Source organism: Mustela erminea, chromosome 19 (genome assembly GCF_009829155.1).
Source record: "Mustela erminea isolate mMusErm1 chromosome 19, mMusErm1.Pri, whole genome shotgun sequence".
Taxonomy (NCBI): Eukaryota; Metazoa; Chordata; class Mammalia; order Carnivora; family Mustelidae; genus Mustela; species Mustela erminea.
In genome coordinates this window covers 5,131,229-5,157,193 of record NC_045632.1, presented here as the reverse complement: position 1 = coordinate 5,157,193, position 25,965 = coordinate 5,131,229, and the positions used below count along the sequence as shown (strand labels likewise).

General features: G+C 52.3%; 2 protein-coding genes across 11 annotated transcripts; one reads left to right on the top strand and one right to left on the bottom strand.

The window, feature by feature from the left end:
* Window positions 1-1,049: 1,049 nt before the first annotated feature.
* Window positions 1,050-15,731, top strand: TEAD2 (TEA domain transcription factor 2). 4 transcript variants are annotated; one of them, XM_032324540.1, is made up of 13 exons: window positions 1,050-1,152; window positions 2,834-3,071; window positions 3,372-3,436; window positions 3,926-3,988; window positions 5,121-5,132; window positions 5,355-5,462; window positions 5,565-5,623; window positions 8,571-8,635; window positions 9,574-9,722; window positions 12,524-12,697; window positions 13,256-13,378; window positions 14,094-14,246; window positions 14,958-15,731. In XM_032324540.1, exons 2-13 carry the CDS (start codon window positions 2,840-2,842, stop codon window positions 15,069-15,071), a joined length of 1,317 nt encoding a protein of 438 aa, XP_032180431.1. In that variant the 5' UTR covers window positions 1,050-1,152; window positions 2,834-2,839; the 3' UTR covers window positions 15,072-15,731. The 4 variants fall into 4 exon arrangements, with proteins under 4 accessions (XP_032180431.1, XP_032180428.1, XP_032180430.1 ...); XM_032324537.1 differs by having other exon boundaries at window positions 13,256-13,417; XM_032324538.1 differs by having other exon boundaries at window positions 1,102-1,192; window positions 13,256-13,417.
* On the bottom strand, window positions 15,721-21,263 carry CD37 (CD37 molecule). 7 transcript variants are annotated; one of them, XM_032324546.1, is made up of 9 exons: window positions 20,750-20,887; window positions 20,418-20,492; window positions 20,224-20,296; window positions 19,232-19,356; window positions 19,058-19,132; window positions 18,423-18,527; window positions 17,556-17,792; window positions 17,103-17,186; window positions 15,721-16,108 (listed from the first exon to the last, which is right to left on the bottom strand). In XM_032324546.1, the coding sequence occupies exons 1-9, from the start codon at window positions 20,816-20,818 to the stop codon at window positions 16,031-16,033; spliced, it is 921 nt and encodes a 306-aa protein (XP_032180437.1). In that variant the 5' UTR covers window positions 20,819-20,887; the 3' UTR covers window positions 15,721-16,030. The 7 variants fall into 7 exon arrangements, with proteins under 7 accessions (XP_032180437.1, XP_032180438.1, XP_032180435.1 ...); XM_032324544.1 differs by lacking the exons at window positions 15,721-16,108; window positions 20,750-20,887 and adding exons at window positions 16,446-16,831; window positions 21,145-21,263; XM_032324542.1 differs by lacking the exons at window positions 15,721-16,108; window positions 20,750-20,887 and adding exons at window positions 16,446-16,831; window positions 21,145-21,260 and having other exon boundaries at window positions 20,418-20,572.
* Window positions 21,264-25,965: the final 4,702 nt, after the last annotated feature.

Here is a 25,965-nt window from a genome sequence, read left to right as displayed (position 1 = left end):
ACGCCCCAACCGTTAACCACACCCATCGTCAGACCATGCCCCTGCCGGGTGACCCGGGCCTGAAGACTTAGTGTGGCCTGTATTCTCGGATCTTGGCCCTTGTGCCCCACTCCAGTTCAGATGGCAATGCCCTTTGATTTAGAGCCGTGCCCCCACACGTGGGCCAGTCCTCTGTGCCCCAGGTCTCGCAGCCAGACCCCTCAGTTCCATTCTTCGGCTCCCAGTACCCAAGTCCGAACACTGTGGTTCATCTACCCTCGATTTGTATTTTCCTCTGAATTTTTGGGATTTGAAACGATTTCTGCATTCAACAGAGTGCCATGTCGGGACGCTGAACGGGAGCCCTCTTCCGTTCCACTAAAAAGCCCACCCTCCCTGGAAACTTAAATTTACCCCTGTGTTCCACCTTCCAAGGAGCTCGGAATCTAGGCTCCCTTCGCCTTAGGGTCCCAGAGTCCGGACCCCAGGCCCCTCTATTTCCCTGAGTTTAAACATCCAACACCTCCTCTTTAAGGGACCCAGGAGTCGGGGCCCTAGCTCCTCTCCGCTCGGGCTTCGACGGTCTCTCCTGGTTTGGGACAGCTGCCACCCCAGTCCACTGACGCGTGTGTTTGTTTGCAAGAATCTGCACTCCCGTGGCTCTCCAATAAACTCCCCGTCCTCTCGCCCGCCTCTCAACTCTGGCAAAGTCACGGGAAGCCCACCCTCACATACCTTGATCCTCAAAACTATATTTGAGGCTGAACAGAAAAGATCTTTTGTGTTCTTATCACTCTCACATCCCCAACATACAAACACACTAGAGAGCAGTCAAAAGTCCAGGCTCCCAGACTCCTGCTCCTTCAGACCCACGTTTCTTGGCCCCTATCAACCTCCTCCCTGGAATCTGGGAGTCCGGATCCCCCATCCCTCTCCACTCCAGAGACGCAAGCATCCGAATCCCGAAGTTCCTACCAAGCCTAAGCTAGACTCCACCTTTGCCAAGCAAAAATCCTCCTCCAAACTGTCACCCTCGGATCCCCCTTCCCTGTGTCCGGCGCCCGGGCCCGCCCCCCCCTCCGGTCCCTCCCACTTTTCCCAAACAAAGCTCCCGGGCAACTTTCTCCTCGCAGAGCCCCGCCCGCCCGCGGCTCCCCAGCCCCAGGCCGGGAGGTAGGAAGGCGCCGGCGGGAGTCGGGGATCCAGCTTTGGGGTGTGTGAGTTGGGGTGGGAAGCTACGAGTTATGAGTTGAGGTGTTTGCGGGAGGGTCTGTGAATTGCTTGGCGCCCTCTTTTTGCCCGCGGGCCCGAGTTTGCGCTTGGGACCGAGTCTTAGTGAGGTGTTGGAACTTTCGCCGGAGTTGGGGTGTCTCTTGCTGGGTCTGAGTTTGGGATTGTGCGCTCGGGAGTGGGTGAGGGCTGGGGACTTGGGCGGCTGTGTCCGGTGGGTGCGAGTGTATGCGGCGGTGTGGGTATGAAGTGAGAAAGGACCCCGTGCGTGTTTCTGACCGAGTTGGTTTCTGTGTGTCATTTGTGGACGCCTGATCCTCCTAATGGAGAAAGGAGGCCTCCGGGGTGGCATAGGGCCGGGCTACAGTGCTTTCTGGATCTTCAGTCTTGTCTCTTCGGAAGTTTGGGGCCTGGGGCGGGAAATTAGTGGGGATTCTTACCCGGCTCCTCCGTCCCTTTGTCTGGCCACATGGGGGAGAGCTGGGCTGGGATTTGGGCCTACGGGGGTCCTGAACGCCTCAGCGCCACTGGACTCGGCCTGGGGTCTTTGTCTGTCTCGGCCTGGGCTCCAGGGTCCGAGAGAGGAGGGGGATGGGAGCCTGGACTCTGGGGTCCTGGGAAAGCTGTGGAAGACGTGGAGCCGCCTGGGAGGCGGGATCTGACTGTATTGGAAAAAGTTTTCCCCTGTTCCTGGCCTCCGGAAAGTCACTGGGAACTTGAGTTGGATCCGAGCCCACGGCGCAGGGGGAGGGGAGGGAAGGGGCGGGGCCGAGGGCCAGAGGGGAGGCGCCCTTGCCGGCCAGCCCCTCCCCAGATGGGGGTTGTGGGAAACTGGGGGAGGGGACGCCTGGGCCCTTTGTTCTGGCTCTCCTGATGGCAGGGCGCCCTTGCCCCCCAGTTTGTGGTTCTGTGGGTCTTTCCTGGTCTGGGCTTGAGTTTCTGCCCTGAGTCTCTGTCCCTCCTCTCACTGGCTCTCTGTCCCCTTCTCTCTGGCCCTCTGGCCCCCTCTTTCTCTGGGTCTCTCTGCCTCCACTCTCTGGGTGTCTGTCCCCCGATACTGGATCTCTGTCTCCCCCTCTCTGGAAGTCTGTCTCGTGATCTCCGGGTCTCTGTCCCTCTGTCTCTGGACGCCCCCTCCCCCTCAGTCTTACTAGGGCTGGGGCCCCTCCTCCTTCTTTTCTCGCAGCTGCTATTCACATCCTAGCACCTGTTCTTGGGGTGGGACTGAGAGGATCTCATCCACAGCTCCTTTCCCTGCAACTAGGCCCCGACTCCTGTCTTCTTTCAAACGAGTAATCCATACCCGAAGCTTCGGCCCTCATGTGCCATGCGCCCCAGGCATTACTTGGGGGTCTTCAGGACTTCACCACACCCCAGGCTCCCCTGGAAACACAGAGGACACTCTCACCCTCAGCTGTCCCAGAAATCGAGCCCCCTTCTGCAGGACTTAGGAGTCCCGGCCCTCAGCCTCCTGCTTCCCTCAGACCCAGAAATCCAGGCCCCCTCACCCTCTCCTCCCTCAGACCCAGCAATCTGAGCCCTCACTGCCCTGCATCTCTCTGTGGTTTGGGGGGGCGAGGGCGGGGTGGGGGGATGCACCTTGCTGAGCTCTGTGTTCCTCCAGGCCCAGATGGGGGAACCCCGGGCTGGGGCCCCCCTGGACGATGGCAGTGGCTGGACAGGAAGTGAGGAAGGAAGTGAGGAGGGCACCGGCGGCAGCGAGGGGGCTGGGGGTGATGGGGGCCCGGATGCGGAAGGAGTGTGGAGTCCGGACATAGAGCAGAGCTTCCAGGAGGCCCTGGCCATCTATCCACCATGTGGCCGTCGGAAAATCATCCTGTCTGATGAAGGCAAGATGTATGGTGAGTCCGCCCCTCTCTTTTGCCCTGGCCCCCGCTGATTAAGACTCAGGTAGCAGCTGGCATCGCTGTTGGCACAGATGAGGAAACTGAGGCACAGGAGGGTAAAGTGGTTTGCTTGAGCTGGGATTTGAACCTGGCAGCCCGGCTCCAAAGCCTGCGGCAGGAAATCTCCCACAGAGCTGAGATGATCTGTAGGCTGGCTTGCTTGCAGACCTCTGGCAACTGTTACTTCTTCCCTGGTATGGTGTGTGTTGAGAAGTCCCATGAAAGTCTAACTCTGTCCCGTCTTTGACTCTTCAGGTCGGAATGAGCTGATTGCCCGTTACATCAAGCTGAGAACAGGGAAGACCCGAACTCGCAAACAGGTGTCAGGACTGACTTGTGGGCCTCTCTCTGGGGTGGGCTTGTCTTCTTGGGGTGGGGGTGGGTGGGCATCCTGTGATGGGCAGGTTCAGGTTCAAGGAAGATCTGGTTCATGTTTTTTTGTCTGTCTTGTTGGCACCTCTGTGAGTTTGCTCTGCTGTGCCTGTTTCGGTCTGGATCTCTTAGCAGCTGTGTTAGCAACAGGGACTAAGGTAGAGAGACTGAAAGATCCAAAGAGAGAAGATGAGGAAAGGAAAGGAGGCCTGGATTTGCTGGGTCTGGGGGAGATCAGTTGTGTAAGTGGCTAGAAGAGACTAGCCTCTGTGGACACGTCTGTGTTAGCATGTGCCTGAGATAGCTAACTTGTTCTGTGCGTTCGTCATCGTTCATGTTCTGGGAGCTCTGGGGGCCATCTGGAGGGTGGGAAGGCAGAGGGAATTCAAGGGGCCAGTGGCTGTGTCCTGAGTCTGCTTCTCTGTCACTACCCCCAGGTCTCTAGTCACATCCAAGTTCTGGCTCGAAGGAAATCAAGGGAAATCCAGTCCAAGCTCAAGGTATGGAGTGAGGCAGACACCCAGAGAGAGCGGGCAGAGACCCTGAGAGTGGGGGACAGAGAGAGGGATACAGAGACGCAGAGAGAAGGGGACAGAGATCCAGAGGAGAGGTCAACAGAAATCCAGAGAAAGGGGGACAGAGAGGCCCAGAGTGGGTAGCAGAGAACCAGAGATGGGTACAGAGTCACATGGAGATGTAGACAGAATGAAGAAGTAGAGATCCCAGGTCGGGGGCCGGTGGTTAGTGGCCCAGCAAGCTGGGTGGATAGAGGTCCTGGGAGAGGAAGAGATTTGTAGAGAGAAGGGGACAGAGATGTAGCTCAGGACAGGCAAGAAGGATAGGGTGTTGGGCCTCTCCTCTGGCTACTGCTGTCTTCCTTCTCCCTCTCCTTTCCTCTCCTCCTCCTGGTGTCCTCCCTTTCCCCTCTTGTACAATGAGGACCTCCTCTTCATCTCTTTCTGGCTCATCTTCCCAATTTTGGTCCCCACGTGGCTTGCCTGTCATTTCTGTGTCCAGAAATCTTCATTTTGTTTGGCAATTTTCACATCCTTTTTCTTCATCTGCTGGATTTCTGGTTTCCTCTTGGCCCAAGACCCTCATTTTCTTCCCCACTAGGGTGTGGGGTCTTCTCTGCCTCTTCCTTCTCTTCTTTTGGATATGGGGACCATGACTTCCTGTCCCCCCCTCTTTTTTTTAATACTCAGAAGCCTTCCTCTGCTTTCTCTCCAGATCCGAAAAACCTTCACTTCTGGTCTTTTCTGGACCTCATGGTCCCATCTCTGTCCTGTGTGGGCTACGAAGTGTCCACTGTGTATCCGTCTGGGTCTGAAGTTCTCACTTCCTGTTGCCTACATATCCGGAAACCTTCACTTCCAGCTCTTTTTTGGACCTAGAAACCCTTATACTGTATACTGTCCTTTATTCTGGGTATAGGAACTCCTTTTCCCCTCTAGGCCTGGGCCCCTCTACTTCCTGTTCCATATTCATCTTTGCTTCTCCTTCCTCCCATTTTTCAGCCCAGGGTGGTGAAACTATAGGGTTTGGGAGGGCAGGAAGGTGAGAATCCAGGCCTCACTTCCTAAGTCATGTTTTCTTTCCTCCTCTGGCACCCTCCCCCACCCCCACGGGCAGGCCTTGAATGTGGTAAGTCCCCCTGCCCATCCTCCCACCGCTGCTTTACCCCAGACATGCCTGAGGGGGCCAGGAGGGGCAGGGGGCTATAGAAGAAAGATTTGTGCCCTCCCCCAATCCTTTGCCTTGACTCCCCATCTCTGCATCTCCCCATGCTTGCCCTCACTGGCGTTGACCCACCCTGCTGTGTCGACTGGGATTCCCCATTAACATGGACCTCAACTTCTCCTCTAGGACCAGGTTTCCAAGGACAAGGCTTTCCAGACCATGGCCACCATGTCCTCAGCCCAGCTCATCTCAGCACCTTCCCTGCAGGCCAAACTGGGCCCTGCTGGTCCTCAGGTGGCTGAGAGATTGTGGGGCTCAGAACTGGAGGGGGGTGGGCTGTGGTTTCAACAAGGCACTGAGTGACCCCCACTCCCCCTTTCTTTGTCTCTTTTCCAGGCTTCAGAGCTTTTCCAGTTTTGGTCAGGGGGCTCTGGCCCCCCCTGGAATGTTCCAGAGTGAGTACTCTCTATTTTGGCTCATCACCCCCATTTCCCCCATTCCCTCTAGAGAGACATTTCTTAACCTGCTTCTGTAGCCAGCTATCTGGATTTGAATCCTGGAGAGGAGGCTGGGGTGAGGGTCTGGAGAGGAGGACGAGGCTTGACTTGGGATACTAGGGGGTGGGGGGGGCAGGGCATAGAGAGTCCAGAGAAGGGGTTTCACAGGCTGAGAAGGAGTGGGGAGGCAAGGATAGTGCCCAGGGTCTGGTAGTGACTGGGATTGGTGACAGTCTGTTGATGGGTGACCTGGGGGAGGAGCAGGTTTGGAGAAGAAAGGAGCTTAGTGTGGGACTGGATGAATGTGCGGGGACGGGAGGATGTCCGTGGGGAAAATGGCATTCCAGTGAGATTTGGTGGTCCCAGAGGCTCATGGGAAGGCGTGTTCTCATCCTGTAGGGATGTTCTTAGGCCTGAGGGGAGAGCAGGTGTCTTCTCTCAGATTCAAAAGGAAGGAAATGGGTCCCCGAGGTACATGGGAATGTCCATTTCAGCCCTGAGAGAGCCCTGAGGGTGACAGAATGTGTTTGTTGCCTGGAAGAAGAGAAACAGGCCCCAGAGACTCATGGGAAGGGCAGTTTTCAGTCCAGAGAGGAGCCAGTGGATCCAGGCGGGGTGTTGGGGGGGCCATGTGGCCACAAGACCGTGAGGAGTGGTGTTGGGGGTGACAAGTGAAGTGACATGCTGTGGGATCCAGGTTCCAGGGAGGGAAGAAATTTCCCCTGTGAGGTGCTGGGACTCAGGAAAGGGTCAGAACAAGTCCCCTAGGCAGAAGGAATTGGAGGCTTGCAAGGAGGGGGCTAAGCTGGAAGGAGGGGTGGGTCAGCGAGCACTGCTCTGGGCACTGGGGTCCCACCTGTAGGGGAGCTGATAGCCAAAAGGGAGAGATGAAGGTTAATTAAATCATCACCCACCTAAACACAAAATGAAAGAGAATGTGATATGCTCTGAAGAACTGCAACAGGTTCTGGGCTAAGGGAGAGAATCCTGGGGATTTCTGTGCAGAAGTAATGGTGAAGGCAGAGTAGGACTTGGCCAGGTGAAGAATGGGGGTTGGTAATATTTTAGGCAGTCAACACAGCATGTGCCAAGGCCCTGAGGTAGGAAAATTTGGTGAGTTCCAGGAAATGAGAAAATGTATTCAGCCACTGGCCAGTCAGTTGAATGTTTATTGAGAACCTATTAAGTGCCTGGTCCTCTGCTTACACTGGAACACAGGATTAAACAAGTTAGACAGGATCCCTGCCTTCATGGATCTTCCATATTTGGAGCAGGGTCCGGGAAGGGGGTGGGTGCGCAGACCGACAATAAACATGTAAACAAATAAGCATTCATAAGAAAAGAATCAATGTGGGAAATAAAACAAGGCGTTTGTGCCCTCTTTAGTCAGGGGTCAAGAAGGGCCTGTCTGAGGAGGTGGTGTTTGGCCAGCAGCCTTGATGATATGAGATTAAGTCAGTAGGTAGGGTCCTGGAATTTAGATTTCAGAATGGGGATGCCGAGTACGAGGGCAAGGCCCCTGGGAGTGAGGGGTCTGAAAGTCCCTGGAATTTGTGTCTTTTTCTGATTCTGGTCTTTTGACTCTTTTTTTTTTTTTTTAAATATTTTTAGTTTTTTTTTTTTTTTTAAAGATTTCATTTTGTTTTATCTTATTTTTATTTATTTGAGAGAGAGAGAGAGACTCTCAGGCAGACACCATGCTGAGCAGGGAGCCCGACATGGGTCTCCATCCTATGACCCATGAAATGATGACTGGAGCCAAAATCAAGAGTCAGACGCTTAACTGATTAAGCCACCCCAGCGTCCCTTAAGATTTTATTTTTTAAGTATTTTTTTTAAGGATTTTATTTATTTATTTGACAGAGAGAGAGCACAAGCAGGGGGAGCAGTAGGCAGAGGAAGAACGAGAAGCAGACTCCCCGCTGAGCAAGGAGTGTGATTTGGGGCTTGATCCCAGAACCCTGGGATCATGACCCAAGCCGAAGGCAGGCACTTAACCCACTGAGCCACCCAGATGCCCCAAGATTTTATTTTTAAGTAATCTCTATACCGTATGTGGGGTTTGAATCCATAACACTGAGGTCCAGAGTCTCAGGTGCCCCTGGTCTTTTGATTCTTGACCTCTTCCTGACCTCCGACCCCAAGTGTTGTCTCCATGGCCTCCGACCTTTCAGTCTCAATCATCTCCTCAGCTACCCATGGCTAATTGGCCTCTAGAGCTGGGCTGTCAGATACCACGGTCCCTAGCCTCATGCAGTTACTGAATTTTAAGTCGATTAAAATTAACTTAAAAATTCAGTCCCTTGGGCACTCTAGCCACATTCGTGCTCAGTAGTCACGTGTCATGTGTTTGGTGGCAACAGGTGGCTAATGGCTACTGTACTGGACAGTGCAGATACGGAACATGTCCATCACTGAAGGAAGTTGGATTGGACAGAGTCTAGATTGGACATGTAGACTCTGTTACACTGCTTCCCCACCCTGGACATTGGACCGATGTCCCATCTCGTAACCCTTGGTCATTTTCTCCTTACCCTCCTCTTTCTCCACATTGGCTCTCCCTTGTGTTCTTTCCCACCTCCTGAGATCCTGTTTCTCTTCTCTTTCTGCCATTTTGTGAGAGGCACTGAAATGTTGTCAACAAGACCACAGGTTCTGTAGTAGGGACTGACTTGGATTTGAGCCCAGGCTCCTCTGTGCCCCAGCTCTGTGATGGTGTGTGCCTCAGTTTCCTCCTATGCAAAATGGGAAGAGGAATAATTGCACCTAACCTCCTAGGGTGTGAGGATTCCGTGAACTTTTGCACATTATGTGCTAGCAAAGGGTCTGGCGTGGTCCCTGGTAAACCTTAGCTGGTACAGTTATCTTTCTACCTTGCTGACCCCCAGCTTCCTTTCTCCCTCAGTGTGAAGCCATTCTCACAGACACCGTTCTCCTTGTCACTGACCCCCCCATCTACTGACCTCCCAGGTAAGAGTCAGCTCTATACCTGCCTTGTCTCCCCTCTCTCCCCAACCCCAACTGCTTTTTCTTCACCTTCCACTGATCAGGGCACGCATTTCTACAGAGGTCCAGATCTGAGGCAAATCTTGCAGGGGGTATGGAAAGATGAGTGATAGAATTTGTAGTGGTTAAGATCATGGCCTCTGAATTCAGACACATTGGATTTGTGTTCTGCCGCGTGCTAGCCTGGAAGACATGGGGAAGGTGTATTTGTCAAGATTCTTTCAGATACAAGTGCAGAAACTCAAATCAAGCTCAATGACTTAAAAAAAAAAAAGGAATTTACTGGTTTAGGTAACTGCTATTTCAGGAGTGGCTGGACGGCTTCAGGCATGGCTGGATCCAGGGGCTGATGTGGTCCTAGGAACACACACTGGTGAAAGAGAACTTGAGGGTTCCACAGATTTCATCAAATCGCAGTGCTTTTGGCTACAAGTAACAGAATGCCCAAAGTAATAGTGCCTTAATTAATAAAGGCCTTAATAATTTCATATAACAAAGAGTCTGGACACGGGGTGCTCTTACGCTGTCTCAGCAGCTCAGTGATATTGGGACTGGCATTTGTATAGGTTCCTTGGTCTCTTTCTTAACGTCCCAAGATGGCTGTTGTGATTCCAGGCATCATGTCTCAAGCAGGACTTGACCAGGGCCAAAAGCTTTCTCCTCCCAAAGTTCTGTCTTTTTCATTCAGGAAGAAACTCCTTCTCAGAAGCCCCTCAGCAGATTTCCCCTAACGTCTCATTGGCCAGGACTGTGTCACATGGCCATCTCTAGTTGCAAGGGAGGCTGGGAAAGTGAGTATTTAGCTTTTTTAGCTTCTAAGCGGAGGCAGGCAAGAGAGAAGAGTGCTCTATGTATTCAATACACATTAAGGATTTTTGTCCTTTTTTTTTCTCTCTTTCTAGGGTACGAGCCCCCCCAAGCCCTGTCACCCCCTGCCCTGCCCCCACCTGCCCCATCACCCCCAGCGTGGCAGGCTCGGGCCCTGGGCACTGCCCGGTTGCAGCTGGTGGAGTTCTCAGCCTTTGTGGAACCTCCTGATGCAGTTGATTCTGTGAGTGCAATTTTAGAATCATCACTGGCCGGGGAGGGCAGGGGCTGGAGTTTGGAATACAGAGGGTGATAGGAAGGGAAAGGGTAAAGCATTGGTTCTCAAACTTTAGCATGTCTCAGGATAGCATGGAGGGCTTGTTGAAACATAGATTGCTGGGCCCTACCTTCAAATTCTGATTCGATAGGTCGGCGTGGGGCTTGAGAATTTGCGTTTCTAACGTGCTCCCAGGCGATGTTGATGCTGCTGGCCTGGGGACCACACTTTGAGAACTGCTAGCGTGGAGGAACTGGATGGTCGTGGGGTCACGGTTGGGAAGGTCAGAGAAACTTGCCAGGTCATTGCTTGTTCATTCAGTAAACGTTTTTGAGGGCCTGCTGTGTGCCAGGCATTGTGGTGGAGACTGGGAACCTGGAAGAGTAGATCTTGTTTCTAGACTTGAGCGTTTCCTGGGCTAGGATGGAGCTAGATAGCATATTAGTCATGGTGGGTTGACTGTTCGCAGAAATAACCTTAACTTTCAGGAAATGAACGTAACACCAGTTTCTCACTCATGTAACATTTCCGTGTAGGTGTTCAAGTAGGAGCCTTCCACGCAGTGATTCAGAGAATTCGGGCTCCTTCCTTTTTGTGGTTCTGATGTTTTCTAGGGCTTCAGAATCTGCTGCTGGATTCCCTGCATCTGGCCAGCAGATGGTGGAAGGGAGAGACCCAAAAATCCTGCAGACTTTTTATGGGTCTGGGTTGTAAGTGGCAACTATCACGTTCTGCTCACATCCCATTGGCCAGAATTTAGTCATATGGCCACACCTCACTGCAAAGGAGTCTGGGAAGTGTAGTTTAACTGTGGGAAAAGGAATGGGGAGTTTGTGAACACTTAGCAGGCTCTGCCACAGCCACATAAACACCAATTGTTGTGTATGGTGGTCCTAAAAAACCCAAGTTGAAACCCTCTCATTTCACTTGGAGCAAAGGTAAAGTCCTTTCAGTTGCCCACAAGGCTCTGCATGATCTGATTCCTATTCCTGCTCTGTCCTCACCTCCTGCCCTTATATCTTTGCCCACTCTCCTCTGGTCACACTGTCCTCCATGCTTTTTCTCAAATACACATCAAGGCCTTTGCATCTGCTGTTCTTGCCACCTTGAATATGTGTTCACAGATCCCACCACTGTCTCTCTCCATTCATTCAGGCCTTTGCTTATCTTCTCAGATTGGCTTTCCCAGACCGTTTTATGGAAAATACCCACTGCCATCATGCTCTACTTCTTTACTATTCTTTTTTTTTTTTTAAAGATTTTATTTATTTATTTGACAGAGAGAGATCAGAAGTAGGCAGAGAGAGAGAGAGGAGGAAGCAGGCTCCCTGCTGAGCAGAGAGTCCGATGCGGGGCTCGATGCCAGGACCCTGGGATCATGATCTGAGCCGAAGGCAGAGGCTTTAACCCACTGAGCCACCCAGGCGCCCCTGCTTTACTACTCTTTATTGAGAATTTTTTTTCATAGCGTTCATCACTCTGAAATTTATATTATCCGTGGGTTGATTTTTATTAAAATTATCTATCTTTGCTAGTAGACTCCAGGAGAACCCCATCCCCATGATGTTAGGGACTTTGTCTTCTAGCCCTACGGCCCAAAATAGTGTTTGCACACAGTAGGTCTCCCAATAGATGTCCATTGAACAATGAGTATGTGCTGGGATAGGGGAAGCTCAAGTTTTTGTGGGTGTAGAGAGGAGACTTTTTTTTGTTTTTAAATTTCTGTTTATTTATTTTCAGAGCATAAGCAGGAGTGTGGGCAAAGGGAGAAGCAGGCAAGGAGTCCATTGTGGGACTCATCCCAGGATCTTGGGATCATGACCTGAGCCCAAGGCAGACGCTTAACCTTAAACTGAGCCACCCAAGCATTCCCCAGAGGAGTCATTCTGCCTGGGAAGTTAGTGAAGGCTTCCCCGAAATGACAACATTTGAGTTGGGCTTTGAGGGTTATGTAGGAGTTTGCCATGTGCTGAACTTTATATTGCAGGTATAGAGATGAAAGCAGCATGAAGTTTTCAGGGAAACACATAGTCCAATAACGTATGGGAGCTGGTGCAGCTGCAGATAGGTAGGCAGGTGCCAGTTCTGGAGGAGCTGGCATTGCCAAGTTGAGGGATCTAGGCTTTGTCCTGAGGGTGATGGGGAACTATAGAAATGAGAAGTCTCATCTGATTGTGATCAAGTGAGGCTTCCAGGAAGAGGCAGATTTGCATAGACTTGGGCCTTGGAGGATGGAGGGAAGATTTGTAATGCAAAAGAAGATGGGGAAAGTATGAGGGTTTTAAAATCTGGACAAAAAGTGATAAGAATGGGGACAGGTCGGGGGTCTTGTGGGCTAAGTGGATTCCATCCATCTACCCATCCATTGATTGAACATTTGGGACCACCTATTCAGTGTAGGGCCAGGTTGAAGGAGTGTGGGGTTTGTCCTAGGTGCTCTGGGGAGCCACAGGGAGATTGTGAGCAGGGGAGGTCCACGGTCAGCTGTGGGGATCTGTGAGGGATGACCGGAAGAGTGGAGATTGGAGCCTGGGAGGCCAGGGTGGAGGCTGGGGAGAGAGTGGAGAGGATGGGGCTGTGGGGATGGAAAGCAGGGGACAGGACTTGGGGACTAAGGTGCCGTGGGACAGAAGGGAAGGGCGACAGTGCTTGGGAGTCAGGCCCAGTGTCTGGGTGGACAGTGTGAATCTGCTCGTGGGAGCTGGGGGCAGTGAGCACCCAGGGTGCAGCCCATCTCCCACTCCTCACCCACGGCCCACCCTTCTCAGTACCAGAGGCACCTGTTCGTGCACATCAGCCAGCACTGCCCCAGCCCTGGAGCACCCCCCCTCGAGAGTGTGGACGTCCGGCAGATCTATGACAAATTCCCTGAGAAAAAGGGTGGCCTGCGGGAGTTGTATGATCGTGGGCCTCCTCATGCCTTCTTCCTGGTCAAGTTCTGGGTGAGTTCTGCTGCCGAAACAAAGTGCCTGCAAGTCACGTGGTCTCCCATGGAAGGGGATGCTCAGAGCGTAAGCCCCCTTTGGAAAAGGGAACAACAAGCAGTTTTACCCCCAGGATGGGATGGATAGGACTTGGGCCTCCAGGCCCCTTTGCTAGGGAGTAGCCACTTGCCTTAGCGACCAGGGTCATGAAGGGGTGGGGAGGGGAAGGTTACTAGTGAGTAACCTGCCTCCTTAATAACCAGGGCCTTGGAAGGGGCTGAACTCCCGAGTTGGGGGCTTCAGGAGAAGAAAATTGAATTCTTGGTCTCCTCTGTTGGGAGGACTATTACTGGAGAGAGAGGGTCAGGACCATTTCAGGGAGCCAGGCTTCTCTAGTACCAATTGAAGGGTGGGTGTTTTCCAGAAACAGGCCCATGGATACACGGGGCTTTGAATGCAGAGGAGGGGTAGGCAGCTGCAGGGCTGTGGGGGAAACCAGGCCATGGAGCAAAATTCCCACTTGAGAAGAGTCCCCATCATTTATAAGGAATCTACCTGTGCCTCCCCACCCCCCAGGCGGACCTGAACTGGGGCCCGAGTGGCGAGGAGGTAGGGACCGGCGGCAGCAGTGGAGGCTTCTATGGAGTGAGCAGCCAGTACGAGAGCCTGGAGCACATGACCCTCACCTGTTCCTCCAAGGTCTGCTCCTTTGGCAAGCAAGTGGTGGAGAAGGTGGAGGTGAGGCTGGAGGGGTGGAGCTCTGGGCAGGTGAGCGCCCAGACACATGCCACTTTTGGGGTACAGACTGAAGGGATCAGAGCCACAATAGCTCCTGCACTTGGGGTGGGGAGTTGTCCTATCATCTTTGGGGTTTTCATTCATGCATGGGCTTAGAGCTGATATTGTGTCCCCAAGTCACATGTAGGGGTTATTTTCAGGGTTCAGAGATGATGTGTGGTACGGAGATTTATAGTCACTAAGATTCAAAAGGGTCTTATGGGTATAGAGGAATCTGTAGGGCAAGGAGGTTCGGGGGTCGCACTGAGGGATCGCTGAGGGCCTGAGGGGTCTTGAACTCAGAGGTCAAGTAGAGTTTGGAGACCTAGTGGAGGGGAGGGTCTTTGGAGGGTGTGAGGGTATCTTGGGCCTGGGGGTCAGAGCAGTCCAGAGGTCTCAGAAGGGTCAGAGCACAGTTTTGAGAGGCTGGAGGGGTCCCTTGTTTGCAGGCTCAGGGATCCCAAGTCGAGGACCCATGGGTCCAGGTCCCATCTCTGCCACACCACAGTTGGAGTGATGGTGGGGATGACGGTAGTGGGGAGTGGGCGTGGCATTGGAGAGGCACAGAGTGCCTGGGGCATGCCCTGTGTCTCTGGGTCACTGCCGTGCCCACTCTGCGCCCCCCACCCTGGTTCAGACGGAGCGTGCCCAGCTGGAGGACGGGAGGTTTGTGTACCGCCTGCTGCGTTCACCCATGTGTGAGTACCTGGTGAATTTCTTGCACAAGCTGCGACAGCTGCCTGAGCGCTATATGATGAACAGCGTCCTGGAGAACTTCACCATCCTCCAGGTGAGGCACTGGGGCTGGGCCGAGCAGGGCAAGCAATGGGGTGGGGAGTGCCTACAATGGCCCCTTGGCCCTGGGACCCTTGCATGGGGGCGGGGGTGTGACACAGGAGGAGCCTACAGTTGAGCCTTTGCTTAGGGGACCCCTTTACCCAGGAAACTGATGTGGTGGGGAGTCCACAGCACTCTCATTTAGGGGGATTCCCCCTCACTGGGGAAACGGACTTAGAGGGCATCCCACGGTGGATTCTTGGTTTAAGGGACAAGCCCCCCTTTCACAGGGAACCTAACCTTAGCCCAGGGGAAATGATATGGTGGGATCCCCCTGAACTCTGGTTAACTTTGGAGATTTTGAGAGAGTTGAAGGGAGAAGGGAGAGAGAATATGAAGTAGACTCCACCCTGAGCACAGAGCCCAATGTGGGGCTCGATCTCACAACCATGAGATCATTACCAGAGCCGAAACCAGGAGTTGGACGCTTAGCTGAGTCGCCCACGCACCCCTACTTTGGTTAACTTTGCTATGCCATCCAATGGGAGGCCCCTCACTGCTGACGCTCAAATGGGGAACTGGACATGTCAGGCATCCCCTTGACCTAGGGAATGTGATATGGTGGGGACCTCTTTCCTAGGTATCCTGTGGTACCCCGGGAAGGGCACAGTAGTCTCTGCTCTCCCTTTTGTGCACAAACCCTTTCTCTTGGCCTCCTTGGCAGGTGGTGACAAACAGAGACACCCAGGAGCTGCTGCTCTGCACCGCCTATGTCTTTGAGGTGTCCACCAGTGAGCGGGGGGCCCAGCATCACATTTACCGCCTGGTCAGAGACTAAAAGGGGACCCCAAAAATGACTCACCGCCCAGATTACCCTCCTCCCAGGAAAGACATCCAGCTTACTTCATGCTCGTTTGGGGAGGGGGCTGCTCTGTGTTAGAGAGGAACTTACAAGCTGGGGGGTGAGTTGAAAAGATGGATCCTGATATTGGGACCTCACGGTGGTGTCTGAAAAGGACAGATGGCTCCAGATCATCAGGGACTGGGGACAGAAGTGAGACAGCCCCGAAGTACAGCACTGGTTTCTCAGTCTCTAACAGGCGCCCTCCCGCAGCTTGGTTCTGGATGTTTTTGGATGGTCTTAGAAAGTATGTTGGTTTGTCCCTCTGTTTTTTCAGCACCCCCCTCCCCTTTCCCAATCTGCCTCTCTTTACCAAACCCAACCCTGTGACCTTGAGATCAAATATTGAAGGTTAACCCTTTGTGCAGGAGCAGAGCCAGGTGGGCCCTGAAAATATTTTTTTTAATATAACAAGAGATATTTATAAGTGGGTATTAGGGTCGTGACTTTTTCTCAGCTGGACAAACAGTGGGGTGAGGCTTTTAAATCTCATCCTCTCTTCTCAACAAGATGTAGGCTATATACTGTGTTGCCTCCCCTCGCCCGCAAAGTGTGTTGGTTTGTGTTTTGACAGAGGATAAAACTATTTTACCAAAACGCAGGGGATTTATTTGGGGTTTGGGTGAAAATAATCCTGTGGGAGGTGGTAAGCCAAAAGATGAGGCAAGGAAATGAGGTATCTTTGGGGACAGGAAGCTGGTGGCCGGAAGCCCCAGGTCCCGCGGGAGAGGTGACAGCAGCTGGGCAGGCAGACATCTGAGTCCCCCAGGGAAATGAGGAGGTGGAGGATTCAGCGGTTGGGGCGAACTGGGGATTGAACAAATATTTACAGACCACAGGGAAGCCCCTAGGGCACTTGGAGGGGACGGGGCGGGGCTTTGGGAAGAGACTGGGGCCTAGCGGTACCGAGCGAGCCGGTCGTAGACTTGGTCCAGGTTTCTGCACAGGAATATCGAGAGCGTCATGAAGCTGAGCTATAGAGAAAGGAGACCTGGTCAGAGAGGTCCGCAGGGTCCGGCGAGGGGTACTGGGGTAGGGATGGTGGGTGTTCCGAGGGAGAAAAAAAGGGGTAGTGCCAGGGGAAGAAAATTAAGTGTGGAGATTCGGGAGGGGCGGAGAAAGGTGAGGTTAGAGGGGGAGCTCAGCCAGGTTGAGAAAGGTGGGTCAGGGATGGGAATTCGGGGGCTTGCGGTAGACTACCAAAGATGCGGGGGGTGGGGAGGATGGAAAGAAAGGGAACAGGGTGGGGTAGGGAGTATTCAGCTGCGTCTAGCGCAGGTTCAAAGTTTGGGAAGGAGTGAGATCCGGAGCTAGCCCAGGGTACTTTATTCTGGAGGCTCATCTGTCTTTCTCACTGCCTCGGCTGCTAATTCCACCTCGACCTCCACCTCCTCGCCCGCGCTCCCGGTCTCAGGTTGTTCCTCGTCTTGATCCCAAAGCGGCCAGGGCCCCAGGGCCACGGGCAGCTTGCCCTGTGGGGACTTGTCCCCCCAGTTGGGACAGGCATCCGCCATGCCCCAGCCACCCCACAGACCGCCGCTACGCCCGCTGCTGCTCAGTACACCACAGCGCCCGCCGCCGCCATCAGTACTAGGTCCAGGCCCGGGGCTCGAACCACAGGCGCCCAGCACCTGCCGCTGGCGTTCCCGGCGGAGCGCCCTGCGCAAGAGTAGCAGGCTCAGCCCCGCCACACTCACCTGCAGGGAAAGGGGAGGGAAATTGTGGCTACGAGCAGGGGGCAGGATCGCTAAGGAGGGCCAATGAGAGCTTCGCAAGGGCGGGAGGGAACGCCTACTTCCTGCGTGCAGCCAATCGGGGCTTGCAAGGGGTAGGTCTCCCGCGTGCAGGCGGAGAGGCAGGAGAATCTGAATGGGCTGACGCTCTAGGCTTGCCCCTTTCCCAGGTGTTTGGGGTAGGGCCATCTAGGGATTGTAGGGCCAATTGCGAGTGGGGGCTGGACCAAATTACCTCAAGCAGACCGACTCCTAGACAAATGCCCACTATGGAGATGAGGTTGTTGTGCAACCATTTTTGGAGGCTCCGCGCGCAGCCCTGGGAATGTGGGATAAAGTTAAAAGTAGGGTCTTTCTGGGATTCGCCCTCAAGCCCGTGCCCACTGTTCTCCTTAGCCTAGCCTTCACCCCTCTTTCAGGCGACGCCCCTCATCCTAGTTAGTAGGGTTCTCTAGTCTCCCACTCGCCAGGTCCCACCCTCCTCGCCTTTTCTTTTAGGCCCCGCCCCTACAACCCGGGTCCCTCCTAGGGCCCCCCCACCCCTCCTGATGTGCCCCTTTCTCATAGCCCCACTCTTCAGACCCTTCCCTAGTCCAGCGGCTCTGTCTCCTGGGGAAGCAAGCCCAGACCGCAGCCCTAACCCCGCACAGGGCGCTCCCCTTTTTAGCGGGCTCCAAGCCCTCCCCACCTCGCTGTAGATATTGCTGTTTGCAGGAACCACGCAAAGGTCAGTACTGTGCCGGGGCCGCGCCAGGGGTCCGGGCCGGCTGAACTGGGGGAAGGAGAGCTTATCGAAGACTGCGGAGTCATTGGTCGCCGATGAATTATAGCAGGAGCAGGGCACGCGATGCACCTCCGACTCGTTGCTGATTAGGCTGGGGATACTGAACCAGTCCCGAGGAGAGTTCCAGCCGCAGCAGCGCAGCTGCGAAGAGGGACGGGAGTCAAAGGGACGGGGACTGGAGGGATTCAAGATGATTTGGGGTTTCAGGGGACTGGATGATGTGTATGAGGTCGTGTTGGGGAGCAGAGGGCTAGATAGTGGGCACGGCGGGGGGATGGCGGGCTAGGCTTGGGGGCATTAGGGGAATATGGGGTTGGGAGAGACGAATCACGGGCCACCTGGGGCTGTGGGAGGAGCTGCAGAAGACTGGTAGGCAGTGCAATTCAGCCTAGGTAGGGGACAGATGGATGGGAAGGCAGGGCCACGTGAATAACCAGGGAATGGAGTCTCACGTGGGCCGGGTCCCCTGGGGCCAGAGTCACTAAAGATCAGGGAGTTGGGTCACGCTAGGGCCTTGGGACTGAGGGCGAAGTCTTGTCGGGGCAGAAAACGGAGCCTCTCCAGGGTCTGGGAGCTGGAGGGAAATGGCCACACCAGTCTGTTCGGCTATCTTCTGGGGGCAGGGTGACATTGGGGGTGCGGTAGGGTTACCGGAAGGTAACCGTACCCCATCCCCGCTTCGTTGGGGCAGGGGGCAGGGGGCAGAGCTACGTCAGAATCCCAGAGCTAGAAGGAGGGATAAGCATCTGGGCAAGCGGGGACCTCACGCACCTGGAACTGCACGTAGTCCCAACTCTCCTCCGCCGCCGACTCCTCCGGACGCGAGCGGTAGTTCTGGATGGTCTCCAGCACGATTTCCTTCACCCTCCGCTCCAGCTACGAGGCGGAGAGTGAGGCTGGATTGTGAGGCTGGGTTTCCACCCGGGTTTGCCCCTACCCAGTCCAGCTACTCCCGGGCTTTCTCAGTCCCAAGGGGTCCCCGAGCGGTTTGAAGGCGCTCTCGATTTCTCACTGAATGGCTAGCTAGGTCTCTGTTCCTCAAAATCTGCCCGTTTCTACCGTCCTTCTGTTACCCCGCTATCTCCCACGGTCTCTCATTAGGTCTCTGTCTCTCTGGGAGGCACCCGTTTCTCCCCCCATTTTTTTTTTTTTTTCTGTTTGTTTCCCCTTGGATCTCTGTCTGTCTTGCTATGTCTGTTTTCCTCCATCTGCGTCGTGATCTTGCTTTGAATCTCCTTGTCTCTATCTTCCTGTGCGTCTTCTCTGTGTCCCTGTCTCTCTCTGTCTTCCTCTGCCTGTCACTGTTATTTCCCTTTGTCCTTGTCAGCTGTGTCTGCTTTTGTTTCTGTCTTTTTCCACCACCCCCATACATTTGGGGGGAGTGTGGGAGGGGAAGCCAAGCTCACCCGCATCCGCTGAGTGGAGATGAGGATTCCCAGGGTGATCTGCGTGGCAAACAGGAGCAGAAGTATCCCAAAATACTGGTGGGCAGAGTGGAGAGGTCAGACTGAGCGCCCCCCTACCAGGATACAGAGGCTGCCAGGGCTCTGTTTGAGGGGGGATGTGGACAGGGGACTCACCAGGCCCAGGAGGCAGCGGAGCTCCTTCAGGGACCCCACACAGCCCAGGAGAGCAAGGCCCATGGTGAGAATTCCTGAGATGGCCAGGGCCTTGGACCAGATCTGCAGGGGCACGAAGGACAAGCCTAGGGGAGGTGAGAGGCGGTGACATGGTGCTCAGGCGCACAGCTCCAGGAAGCCCCATTTCCCACCCACACAGCCATTCAACTGGGGAGCAGTGTTCTGGGGAACTCTCTGGGTGTCTGTCCCTGCCACATGTTGAGTCTCTATTCCTCTCCTTCTGGGATTCTTTGTCTTCTTCTCTCTGGGACTCTGTCCCTTCTGAGTCTCTGCGCCCCCCACCCCCCTGCTCTTTGTTTCTGCTCTGGATCTCTGTCCCCTTTCTCTCTGGAGGCCGTTTCTTCCTCTTGCTCTCAGTCTCTCCTCCACCTGCGCCTCTTCACCCCCAACAGTTTCAGTCCCATCACTTGATCTGTGACATTGGATCACTAAAACCTCCCTGAGGGCCGGGAAAAGATCTCTATTCCTTAGGGTTATTTTAAGGGACACATGGGAGGCACACGTTCAACACTGTCCTCAATACAGGGCAAACACTTATTAAATCTGAACCATTAGGATCGCGACTATTATTCTATTACGACTCTCCTATTATTATTAGTGTTCTCTCTGCTTTTCTACTTCTTTGCTGTGTAACATCCAGTAAATGACATCCCCTCTCTGAACTTCAAGAGAGGGGAAGGTCTGTGGGAGGGTCTGATAATCATCTGCATGAGCTCTACCGCCTAGGAAGTGCCTGAGAAATGGCTATTACCATATTTTATTATCATTCATATGCACAATTCATTTGCCAGAGGAAGACTGCAGGGGCTAAGAGCAGTGGCAGGCTGTGAAACAGAACCTGGGACAAGGGAGACCCCCTAGGACGTCACCTGGGGGCAGACCAGGTCATGCTTGCTCCAGGAGGCCCTCCCCGATGGCCCTGGCCCCCTCACCTACAAAGGACACGAAGCTGGTCTTGTCAATGAGTATCCAGATGCCAAAGCAGAAAATAAGGCTGCCTAGGACCTGGCAAGAGGAGATGGGAATATGGCGGTGGGCAAAGGCGAGGGGGACTGGGGAAGGTATATCAGGTCAGGGGGCTGGGGCAGGGGCTGGGGCTGGGTTGGGCAGCCATGTGGCAACTCACGAAGAAGAAGAGGTTGAAAACGAAGAGGAGGTATTTGATGAGGCTGAGGCAGCTGTCCTGGGCCGACATCTTCACCTAAGAGGGGTCAGCAGCCCGTGGGAGGGACAGAAGAGAAGAGGTGTTGGGCCCGGAGGAGACGAGCAGAAAGACAGAAGCTGTGAGAGACAGAGAGGGAGAAAGGAAGAACACAGAGAAAGAGGAAGTCTCTCCGAGGCACCCCCCCCCCCCAGCAGTGGAGCCCCACCCCCTCCCTCTACAGGCGAGGTGGCTTTCTGGTCTGTTTCTGCGCCCCCCCCCCCTGCCTCCCTCACCTGCCCCACTGGGACACACACCTGTGCTGGAGGGGCCTTGGAATTTTTGGGCACCAAGGACACACTGGGTACTCCCTCCCAGGTCTCCATGGTTCAGGCTGGGGGACCCCTGAGCTCCTTGCATCCACCTACTCTGGGCACCAGGACCCCAGGCCAGCCCTGGACAGCAGCCGACCTCACAGACACTCTGACCTCACTGCCTGCTAAGCTCTGCCGTCTCTGCATCTCTCTCTGCCCCCCCACCCCACCCCTTCCCAGCCCTCAGCCTCTCGTCCTCCCTTTTCTGGGTCTCTGTCCCTCCCTGCCCTCCCTTCCCCGCAAACTGCACCCCCCCCCCCCGCCCCGCATCTATCTCCTCCCTCTCTCTGGCCCCTTCTCTCTGCAGGCCAGTCCTTTCTCTGCTTATGTGCCCCCACCTTGTCATGGGCCCCCTCTCAGAGTCTGCATCCTGTTCTTGGCAACAAGTGTAGAGCGCGGTGCTCCCGCATGCTAGGGCAGGGCTTGGGCACCTGGGGGAAGTGAAAGTGCTGCAGTGCCCCCAGTGGGAAGGTCCCTGGGAGTGAGGGGGTAGTGGTGGCTGGGCAGTGCCTATACACCCGGAGAGGAAGCTGAGCCTCTAGCAGTACTTCCTGCATCTGCACTGGGGCCCCAAGAGGGGGAGGCTGGGGAGGAGTTAGGATTGAACCCGGGACCTTGACAGTTAGATCTATGTCTGCCCCTGCTTGCTTGTCTCCGGACCTGAGCCGCACACCCCGAAGCCTCTGAAAGTGCCCCCTGTTGCCCCATGGCCCCTACTCTTGTCAAGCCAGATTTCCATGTTTGGGGATGTTCCTATCATCCTGACATCCACCCAGGCCTTGGAAAACCAGTGCCTCTTAGAGACTCAGCACCCTCTCTTGCTGAGAGATCTCATCTACTTTTTTTTTTTTTTTAAAGATTTTATTAAAAAAAATATTTTATTTATTTATTTGACAGAGATCACAAGTAGTCAGAGACGCATGCAGAGAGAGAGAAAGGGAAGCAAGCTCCCTGCTCCATCCCAGGACCCTGAGATCATGACTTGAGCCACCCAGGCATTCCTCCACTTTTTTTTTAAGACTTCAAATGCAGAGGTGCCTGGGTGACTCAGTTGTTAAGTGTCTGCCTTTGGCTTGCTTGGGTCGTGATCTGGGGGTTCCGGGATCAAGTCTGGAATTGGGCTCCCTGCTTGCTCAGTGGGAAGCCTGCTTTTCCCTCTCCCACTCCTCTTGCCTGGGTTCCCTCTCTGGCTGTCTCTCTCTCTCTGTCAAATAAATAAAATCTTTTAAAAAAAGCTCCAGGGGCACCTGGGTGACTCAGTGGGCTCTCTGCTCTCTGCTCAGTGGGGAGCCTGTTTCCCTTTCCCTCTCTCTGCCTCTCTCTTTGCCTGCCTCTGCCTGCCCGTGATCTCTGTCTGTCAAGTAAATAAATAAAATCTTTAAAAAAAAAAAAAGCTCCAGATGCAATTTATTTTCTTATTAATGTCATAAAAATCAATTCATATTAATAGTTTTCTGATGTTTGGCACTGGACGTTCTATTTTTCCATTACTGAGGAATAATTGATGATTATAATTGTACATATTTCAAGTGTACAACATGATGATTTTTTTCTTTTAAGATTTTATTTACTTATTTGACAGAGAGAGATCACAAGTAGGCAGAGAAGCAGGCAGAGGGAGAGCGGTAAGCAGGCTCCCTGCCAACCAGCGAGCCCGATGTGGGGCTCCATCCCAGGAACCTGAGATCATGACCTGAGCCGAAGGCAGAGGTCCAACCCACTGAGCCACCCAGGTGCCCCCAACATGATGATTTTTTAAAAGTATTTTATTTATTTATCAGAGAGAGAGAGCACAAGCAGGGGGAGTGGCAGGCAGAGGGAGAAGGAGGCTCCCCACTGAGCAAGGGACCCTGATGTGGGGCTTGATCCCAGGACCCTGGGATCATAACCTGAACTGAAGGGAGACACTTAACTGCTTGAGCCACCCAGGTGCCCAACAGGGAGATCTGATAACATATACACTGTGGAATGATTACCAAGCTCAAGATAACACATTCATCATTGCACAGAGTTAACTTTTTTCTTCTTTTGGTGGTGAGAACCCTTAACAGATATCCTCAGCAACTTTCTAGTATGCAATACTGAATTATTAACTATAGTCACCATGCTGCACATTAGATCCTAAGAATGTATTCTTCTTTTAACTGAAAGTCTGTGCCCTTTGACCCACATCTCCCCATTTCCCCCATGCCCTAGCCCTGGACAGGCACCATTCTACTGTGTCTATGAACTTGGCTTTTAAAATTTTTGTTTTTGAGATTCTACATTTAAAATTTATATTCTTTTTTTAAAAAAGTATTTATTTATTTATTTGACAGAGAGAGATCACAAGTAGACGGATAGGAAGGCAGAGAGAGAGAGAGGGAAGCAGGCTCCCTGCTGAGCAGAGAGCCCAACGTGGGACTTGATCCCAGGACCCTGAGATCATGACCTGAGCAGAAGGCAGCAGCTTAACCCACTAAGCCACCCAGGTGCCCCTGAGATTCTACATTTAAAAATTTTTTTAAAAATTTTATTTATTTATTTGACAGACAGAGATCACAAGCAAGCAGAAGGCAGGGAGAGAGAGAGAGGAGGAAGCAGGCTCCCCGCTGGGCAGAGAGCCCGATGTGGGGCTCGATCCCAGGACCCTGAGATCATGACCTGAGCTGAAGGCAGAGGCTTTAACCCACTGAGCCACCCAGGCGCCCCGAGATTCTACATTTAAATGATCCTGTGCAGTATTTCTCTTTCTGTGTCTGGCTAATTTCACTTAGCACAATGCCCTCCAGTCTCAACCATGTTGCAAATGGGAGGATTTCCTTCCTTTTCATGGCTAAATAATATTTTATTCTCTCTCTCTCTCTCTCTCTCTCTCTCTCTGTGTGTGTGTGTGTGTGTGTGTGTATGTGTGTATGTATTTTTTTGTATCCTTCTTATTTTTTTTTTTCTCCTCTGACTGGAAAATATCAAGAGATCTGTCTTCAAGTTCACAGATTCTTCCTTCCTTGGTGGGCCAACCCCTGGGTGGCTGTCCTCATTCTCTCTCTCCTTCTTTCCCATACAGCACATCATTCCCTAATCTAATCCTTTCTGCCTCTTGCTTCTCTACTTTCTCCACTTTTCTCTGTATGATTGAGTTGGGCTGGCTTAGGATTTGTGCTCTCCCTCCTGGACCCAAACCTCATGCTCCTCCCTGGTCTTAGTCTCACCCCTCCATCCATTCCCCACATGGCCTGAAAGGGTCTTTTGAAACCTAGACTCAGTTTCTATAACTCTAAGTCCAAATCTCACTCAGGACACTGGTCCCTCATCCCTTACCCCTCAGTTCCCCTTCTAAGCCAAATTTAAGTCCCCTATGTTCTACTACTAACACACATTTCAGATCCACCCACTTGTCTCTTAGCCACCATCCTAATCTAGGCTCTCATCATTTTCCACACAAATAACTACCATTACTTCTGTACTGATTGTAGTGGGTTGAATGGTGATACCCTGCCCCTCCCCTCTCAAAAGTTATGTCCATGCTAAAGCAGTCTTTAAAAAGAAGTATAAAAATCTCAGATTTCAAGATACATTACAAAGCTGTAGTAATCAAAACGGTATGGTACTGGCACAAAAATAGACACATGGACCAATGGAACAGAAGAGAGAGCCCATGGGGTGCCTGGGTGGCTCAGTTGGTTAAGCATCCAACTCTAGGTGTTGGCTCAGGACATGATCTCAAGGTTGTGAGACTGAGCCCTGCACTGGGCTATGTACTCAGCAGGTCTGCTTGGGATTCTCTCCCTCCCCCTCAGCTCCTCCCCTCCCTCATGCTCACCTGCTCTCAAATAAATAAATAAATGGTCCCTGGGTGGCTCAGTTGTTAAGCATTGGCCTTCAGCTCAGGTCATGATACCAGAGTCCTGGGATCGAGCCCTGTATTGGGCTCCCTGCTCAGAGGAAAGCCTGCTTTTCCCTCTCCCACTCCCCATGTTTGTGTTCCCTTTCTCATTGTCTCTCTCTCTGTCCAAAAACAAACAAACAAACAAACAAAAAAACCCCACAAAAAAAAACCCTTAAAATAAATAAATAAATCTTAAAAAAAAAGAATAGAGAGCTCAGAAATAAGCCCATGATTATATTGTCAATTAATCTTTGACAAAGGAGGCAAGAATATTCAGTGGGGAAAAAGATAAATGGTGTTGGAAAAACTGGACTGCTTTCTCATACCATATGCAAAAATAAACTCAAAATGGATTAAAGACCTAAATGTGATTCCTGAAACCATAAAAATCATAGAAGAGCGCATAGGCAATAATTTCTCTGACATTGGCCCTGCAACATTTTTCTAGATACAACTCTTGAGGCAAGGGAAACAAAAGCAAAAATAAACTTTGGTACTACATCAAAATGAAAAGCTTCTGCACAGCAAAGGAAACAATTGACAAAACCAAAAGACAACCTACTGAATGGGAAGAGATATTTGCAAATGACATATCCAATAAAGGCTTAGTATCCAAAATATATAAAGAACTTACACAACTCAACACCCCACCCAAAAAAATAACCCAACTGAAAATGGGCAGAAGACATGAAAAGATATTTCTCCAAAAAAGACAGACAGATGGTGGCCACAGACATATGAAAAAGATGCTCAACATCACTAATCATCAGGAAAATGCAAATCAAGACCACAATGTCATATCACTTCACACCTGTAAGAATGGCTAAAATTGAAAACATAAGAAACAACAAGTGTTGATGAGAATGTGGAGAAAAAGGAACTCTCAGGTACTGTTGGTGGGAATGCAGACTGTTGCAGCCACTGTGGAAAACAGTATGGATGTTCCTAAAAAAAAAAAAAAAAAAAAAAAATTACCATATGATCCAGTAATTCCACTACTAGGTATTTACCCAAAGAGTACTAAAACACTAATTCAAAGAGATATGTACCACTATGTTTATGCAGCATTATTTATAATAGCCAAATTATGGAAAGAGCCCAAGTGTCCATCAATAGATGATGGATAAAGATGTGATATATAAGGGAATATTATGCAGCCAATAAAAATGATGAAATATTATCATTTACAACAACATGGAAGGATCTAGAGCATATAATGCATAGTGAAATAAGTCTCATATGTGGAATTTAAGGAAAAAAGCAAACAAAGAGGAAAAGAGACAACCCTAAA

Excerpts from the sequence above, each read along its gene's own strand:
- TEAD2 (XM_032324537.1), top strand. The coding sequence starts at position 2,840 with ATGGGGGAACCCCGGGCTGGGGCCCCCCTGGACGATGGCAGTGGCTGG. Across the intron at positions 9,723-12,523 it reads CTCCTGATGCAGTTGATTCT|TACCAGAGGCACCTGTTCGT; the intron begins GTGAGTGCAATT and ends CACCCTTCTCAG. Across the intron at positions 12,698-13,255 it reads TCTTCCTGGTCAAGTTCTGG|GCGGACCTGAACTGGGGCCC; the intron begins GTGAGTTCTGCT and ends CCCACCCCCCAG.
- CD37 (XM_032324541.1), bottom strand. The coding sequence starts at position 20,818 with ATGGAGACCTGGGAGGGAGTACCCAGTGTGTCCTTGGTGCCCAAAAAT. Across the intron at positions 19,357-20,223 it reads CAGCTTCGTGTCCTTTGTAG|GCTTGTCCTTCGTGCCCCTG; the intron begins GTGAGGGGGCCA and ends CACCTCCCCTAG. Across the intron at positions 17,793-18,422 it reads GGGACTACGTGCAGTTCCAG|CTGCGCTGCTGCGGCTGGAA; the intron begins GTGCGTGAGGTC and ends CCCTCTTCGCAG.